The sequence below is a fragment of the Coptis chinensis genome, chromosome 4 (assembly GCF_015680905.1).
Source record: "Coptis chinensis isolate HL-2020 chromosome 4, ASM1568090v1, whole genome shotgun sequence".
NCBI classification, from domain to species: domain Eukaryota; kingdom Viridiplantae; phylum Streptophyta; class Magnoliopsida; order Ranunculales; family Ranunculaceae; genus Coptis; species Coptis chinensis.
Genome location: NC_141459.1, coordinates 106,244,193 through 106,250,675, shown reverse-complemented (window position 1 = coordinate 106,250,675; position 6,483 = coordinate 106,244,193). Strand labels below are relative to the sequence as shown.

Below are 6,483 nucleotides of genomic sequence, written 5' to 3'. Positions count from 1 at the left end.
TTCGTGCAAGGCAATGTGCAGGACATTCTCAATTCCTCCTGCACCTGCTATTTAATTAAACACACAAGAAAGTGCAGCCACAACATCCAAATAGAGATACATAACCTACTGGTTCTTCATTTAAGTTGCATGTTATGTATACATTAAACTGTTATTTAAAACAGAGGAAGATCACGTATGACAGTACAAACCTAACCATACGAAGTGAAATTTCATAATATCTGCCTATTCACCAAATCACCTGGAGCATGGACGAGTCACGGGCTACATACAGTAGGATGATTGGGATCATGTCATGAGATAACGGATACAAACAAGGCTTCTCACTGCTTCTTATCTCACAGTTTCTTTTGTAGACGACGAGGACGAACCAATAGCAATCGTGGAGTTTGAATGGAGGTTTCTCTGTCCTTTCACTTGCTTCTTAGCCTCGGATTTCAATCCCGGTTGCCTAACCTTTACACCTCGAATCAACTGTTTTGTCCCAATTGCCATCGATTAGAACTAGAGAGATTTTAAGTAGCACCTTTTTTATGTTCTTACTGGTGGTACAGTGACATGATGCATCATACCCAAATTCCATGACCATTGCATATCTCAATGACTCAAGATGTGTGCAACTTTCAATCTTCATATTGTACATATGAAGATCTCATGGGATCCAGTAGAAATGGCGATACAAATCTCCTCTAACTACCGTACTTACAAATCCTGAATTGAAAATATAAGAAGGTCTAGTACAAAAGAAGAAGAAAAAGAGCTTGAATACGTACATATTTGCCACATTTAACATCAGAGTAGATGACTATAAAATCCCCTTCTTGGAGTTCATTGGAACGCACAAATTCTCCTGAAATAATAGAACCAAAGAATGCGACAAGAAAAAAGTATAAGGAACTCCCAAGACAGACACTTACAAGTATAAAAAAAAACAATAAAATGTAAGAAGCAATGAGGTGCACAGTATCAGTAGTACTAAGGTTAACATGAAAACAATGAATTATTCTACTACCTATATTTCTTTAAGAAGTTCAAACTTCGATTTCAGTTAGCCACAGTCGCATCGAAGGCCAACATGATAAGAATGGTCGCATTCTTTGGGTACTAGATATATAATACACGCACGTCCATAACATACTCCTTTTGAGATTGATATTTTACAAATAGATTTCATGAATTAAAATTTCCACATACACTTCTATAACAAAAATAATCCTCAAATGAGTTATACGCGTCACAATAAATCCATATTTAACTAAACTCATATGGGGGAAATAATGCAGCCAAAACAAAATTTAAAAGTAAATAGAAAGTCTTCAAGATTTAAGTCACACAAACTACGTACATCACGTCCTAGACATGCAGTGTTCAGTGCTCTTTTAAATATCGAGTTAAAGGCTAAATATTAAGACTACTTATGCCTACTTAATTAAAAGTTGCGCACCCCTTCCCATATGTTCGACATTACAAATTCGAAACACAATAACATCACCTAGGAGTTCTCAATCCTGCAATTCTCTAGGCCCTATAAGGCCGGTGGCAAGAGCCTAAGCCTTCGGGCATAGTTTTCCTAGAGCCACTTATCCACTTATGGCTCTATGGTTAATTACCATTCGCCTTGGAGCAATGTGAACTCTGATGCAGAGGTGGCAACAACATCTCATGTTTCACTGTTTAAAGCTATTACGTATGTCAAAACAACACGTTTTGGACATGCACGCAGTAGTTCACAACAAATCTTCTATCTTTTGAACCAAACGTTATGACAATTTAAATTACTAATACGTTACACTGAACATTTTCTACAGCTACGCATTATTGGAATTTTATGTCACGGGTGATTGCACGTCGCAGACATGCCTTATAGCACACAATGAACCTTTAAGTTGGTAAGAAAAGGTTGAAATAAAGGTAGGAGTATTTGAAAAACTAAGCGTGTTACACGTCGTGGACATGCATTTTAGTTCAAAGCGAATCTTTCAAATTTGGCACATGAGATTGTAAGTCATGGTTCAAAAGTTTGTCACAAAGACTACACGTTGCAAGCAAGCTCCCAAACACAAAATTGGAGCAACATGCGAGGGAAAAAAAACCCAATCAAGCACACTTTGATTAACTATCAACAACCCCACTGTCATCTTGAGTAACAAGTACTTCAAAAGTCTTCAAAAAGAGAAAGGGGGATAAACATTATGCCAGAGGTGGTAATTTTTCAAATAATATTGAAATGGTAGACAACTATTGCCAATGACTAAATATGTTAAAATGGGTAAAAACATTAAAAATAGAAAATATTGTTAATAATGATGTATGTGGCTAGAGATCAAAAGAATTAACTTATCACAAATAAGTCATGCTTTTAAATGTCTCTCCACTCAAGAGCTTATATGTTGAATTGACCACAGCTAACAATTTTCAAGAACCCCAAGTGCAAATAAAGTTGAGCTTTAATGATACATAAGTTCAGGTTTAAAAGAATTAGTTGTGACTTGCAGTTACAATGCACTAGTCATAGTGGTCAATATATATAAACGTGATTAAATACATACCCGTGTTCTCAAGAAGATACATCCTGCTCTTGTTGTTTGGCCAGAATCTGGAAAACCCACCCAAACATTAATTCAGTTTAACCATTTTCCCATAGAGATAGAAAGGGACTACTGGGGGGAATTAAAAAAAAAAAATAGAATACCTATAACGCATGTTCCAGATTCGAGAAGTTCCAATATCTTCCATTGCAATGGAAATGCCATCCCTTGCTTCCAGACCTGGAAGATACGTCTCCGCCTCTTTCTGATCATAGCACAAATTAAATCATCACATAATTAACACTATAAAACCATTAAAAATTTACCTTTGGAATATTTGTTTGTGTTATTATAAAAAAATAATACAATAGTAGAAGAAAGAAAGATTACTTTTGGAAGCACTATCCTTCCAAGATTTCCCACATCACTTTGCTTCAAAACTTTCTGCAAAAGAAACTTCAAGTTTTTCTCCGGACCGGTTTTGGATCCCTGAAAAAGATAATGGCCTAACTCAAACCAAATAACATGCATGTCCTATATCAGATTAAATTAGTAAAACAAACAGATCATTTAATATTTCAATTAACTAGAGCACAAACTAAACATGGACATTTTTTTGGCTAATTAACTAATTAATTAACGAATGAACAGTAACCAATAATAATATAACAAACAAGATTAACTCACCTGACGCCTATCCGTAGCAACTTGACGTTGATATTGTTGTGGTTGCATGGTTTGCCGATCGCCTTGAGGCGGTTGTGGTATTGCCTCAGATGCTGCCACCATAGAAGACGGAGATGCAAAAGTAGAAGAAGAAGAAGGCCAGTACAACCAATTAGGATGTTGGCTAGCAAGAGAACTGGTGGTACAATTAGTATCATTAGCAACTCTAGTCTCATTAACTTGCTGATGTTGCTGATTATGACTACGACTATGAGAAAAAAACCGCTTTTGCCTAGCCATTCTCTTCTTCCTCGCCTCTTTAGTTGCTGATGACCCTAATCTAACTATCCTATCCCCAGGACTTGAATACAATCCACAAGTGTATGGATTTGCAAAGGGAGTGAAAGCTCTAGGCTGGAGTGCTGGACCTAAATGAGGAGGAGGATGAAGACTTTGTTCCGGAAACGGGTTGTAAGGGGCGGGTGGAGGGTACTGATGGGACGGAGGCGGCGGCCAATTTGGTGGCATTAAGGGTTGGTTGTTAAATGAAGTTGGAGAAACAGGAATAGTCCCATTATTGTAAACTGCAGGTTCACCCATGTAACCATACATCATAGGAGGAAAAACTTGAGCAGAATCTGGGATGTAAGGTTGATGATGAGGAAGCCATTGAGGCACTGGTGGAACTAAGTAAGGATTAGTGTTAATATCAGGAGTAGGGTTAGGGTTAAGATTTTGTTGAAGTTGTGAAGGAAATGATGACTTTTGATCTGCTTCCTTTTTTCTTTTTCTTTGAAGTTGATGATTTTGAACCCACTCAAGAATGAGTTTTGTTAACTGTTCCATACCTTCTTTTCCACCGCCTAGTCGTTGAATAGCGCAATCTATGGTTGCTTTTTTAAACCTAATGCTTCTCAAATCTTCAGCCGAAATTAATTCTTTGTTCGATTTAAGCCATTCGAAGAACACTATAGCAAGATCTTCTGATGGCTTCTCTTGTTGTCTGTCATCTTCTTCGCTTTTTTCTGTTGCTGCTGCTGCTGTTTGTGCTCCTTCTTCCTTGTGTTGGTTACTATCGAAACCAACAATGTCTTCTAATCCATCACATGGAAACAAAGTGGACGGATCCCAGACATCTTCCGAATCCAACAAATCCATGCCACCCAGTTCCTGCATCACATCCATATAATCATCAGATCCTACCCTGTCTAGCCCTTCGTCGCAAGGGATTTCGATTGAACCAGTGGACAACAAGGCTTGGTCTGCTGCTTCCATTTGTTGCTGGTGTTGTTGTCTATCCTTGTGAACCCAAGAAGTAGCGGATGAAGAAGTGGCCGAAGACGAAGAAGCACGGGAAGAAGAAGAGGTCTTGTTGTTTGGATTGTTGTTATTAGTCAGAACTGGAGCAGAAGAACAAGAAGAAGAAGATGATGAAGATATGCAAGGGAAATCAGGAAGAGGTGGGAAATCATCATAATTAATGAAAGCATTTTGTACATCTAATAGATCTTCATTTTGATGATCTCTTTGAAACCATAACTCTTTGTCTAAATCTTCTTCCCAATTTAAGTTCACACTCTTGTCATTTATTATTGGATTCAAATCACTTGAATCCATCACGTTCTTTAACCCCTCTTCTTCATTTATCTCTTCTTCATTTGCATGCACATGCATGTTAATGTTATTGTTGATGCTATTATTCTTCATCTTCTAAATAACTTGTATTTCTCTTCTTCACTATATGGATAAAAGAGGTAATGGGACCAAAGAGATGTATAAGAATATAAAGAGTAGTAGTACAAACAAGTACATATGAAGTAAAAGAGGAAACAAGATGGTATCTGATTAAGGAAGCATAGAAAGAAAGTTGTGTGTGTATAACTATTGCCTATGGAACAGTGAACCAAAGATCTCTTCTACAACATAAACCATCTGGTCTCTACACTACTATACCATCAACAACAACAACAACTTTGAAAGTGACTTCTCTCTCTTTTTCTCTCCTCTATATTTTATTATTTCCTAAATACTTAACATTAAATTACACACTACTAATCACACTTTTGGGACTAAATAACACAACTCCATTTCTCTAATTGATCTTCTTCACAACTTGTGTTGAGAGATTCTCTTCTTATCCACCATGAGTACATCACACTAGTCCACTACCCTTTCTCTTGTTGCTTTCCATCTCTTATTTTTTTCCTTTGTTGTTTTGGATAACTCCAAATCGTTTCACTCTGAACAGAAAATGTGAGTAAAAAACTTCAATTTGTTATTAATTCTGATTTTAATGGTTTGTCCTATTGCTACTGATTCAGTGAATCAGGACCTAACGTAGACTATTCCACATGTAAGATTATGATTGGAGTATGGTATCTGATTGGAACGACTGAAGATGGGCCACGTTGATAAAAGCGTAAACTGTAGGAGTATAGGATCATTGGTTTTGGGGAAATGAAAGAAACGAAACCTCGTGCCACTACTTTCTCCAATTTTCTCCGTATTGTGCGCCAGAGAACAAACGTTTGTACCTGAATGGCTGTGTGAAACGGTGTACCAGACTTTCACCATTACGGTATATAAAGTTATGAACTGGTTTTGATTAGCTGTATAGTAGTGATCTGGTATACATGCGTCACCAAATTATATTCCCATATCCATGCTCATATATATTTTCATCTTGTACCAGCCTACTAGGACAAAAATATTGGATGTCATTAAATTTTTGTATTTTCTAAGATGCCAGTTAGTGGGAATGAAAAAAATAAAATAAACAATGCATTCATTTTCCAATTTCCCAAATTTTCTTATAGTTTTGCAAAATTAATTTTTATTGGTTATTAATTTTTTTCTGTCTGCTAGGTACTATATTAGTAAGATATTTGCAGTGTGTTTTTTCTGAAGGTAATCATATGGATAACCAGCAAATATTGAAGTATTGTCGTGAATTATTGTGGCATTTTTTGCATGCATAATTTGTCTATTGTCGTGAATTATTGTGACACCTACTTATACGGTAGTTGAGAGGCTTGTTATTTTTTTAATCAAATTGAAGAGCACGCAGCACGGGCTATTACATCTAGATCCTCCATCAGACAAAAGGTGAGAGTGTATTTCATGGCGCACCCATAGGAGGGTGTACTCTAGAACTGCTAATTTCTTTAACTCCTACTGTTTGTTTTTGTTTTTGTTCTAAGCAACAAACTAGCCAACCACTTATCTAGTTATATCAGAGAGATATGTTTTTCAATATGAAAACAATATAATTATGATTTTCATTGGATGG

The 6,483-nt window shown here is 36.6% G+C and overlaps 1 protein-coding gene across 1 annotated transcript; it reads right to left on the bottom strand.

Annotated features, from left to right (window-relative positions):
* Window positions 1-5,382, bottom strand: ABI3 (AP2/B3-like transcriptional factor family protein). Its single transcript, XM_086558736.1, has 6 exons — window positions 3,216-5,382; window positions 2,919-3,017; window positions 2,693-2,793; window positions 2,550-2,596; window positions 774-850; window positions 1-474 (listed from the first exon to the last, which is right to left on the bottom strand). Exons 1-6 carry the CDS (start codon window positions 4,899-4,901, stop codon window positions 334-336), a joined length of 2,151 nt encoding a protein of 716 aa, XP_086414862.1. The 5' UTR covers window positions 4,902-5,382; the 3' UTR covers window positions 1-333.
* Between the last annotated feature and the right edge of the window lie 1,101 nt (window positions 5,383-6,483).

Coding starts and splice junctions, on each gene's coding strand:
- ABI3 (XM_086558736.1), bottom strand. CDS start 4,901: ATGAAGAATAATAGCATCAACAATAACATTAACATGCATGTGCATGCA. Junction 2,794..2,918: donor GAAGGATAGTGCTTCCAAAA/GTAATCTTTCTT, acceptor TGCTATGATCAG/AAAGAGGCGGAGACGTATCT. Junction 2,597..2,692: donor ATCTGGAACATGCGTTATAG/GTATTCTATTTT, acceptor TGGGTTTTCCAG/ATTCTGGCCAAACAACAAGA.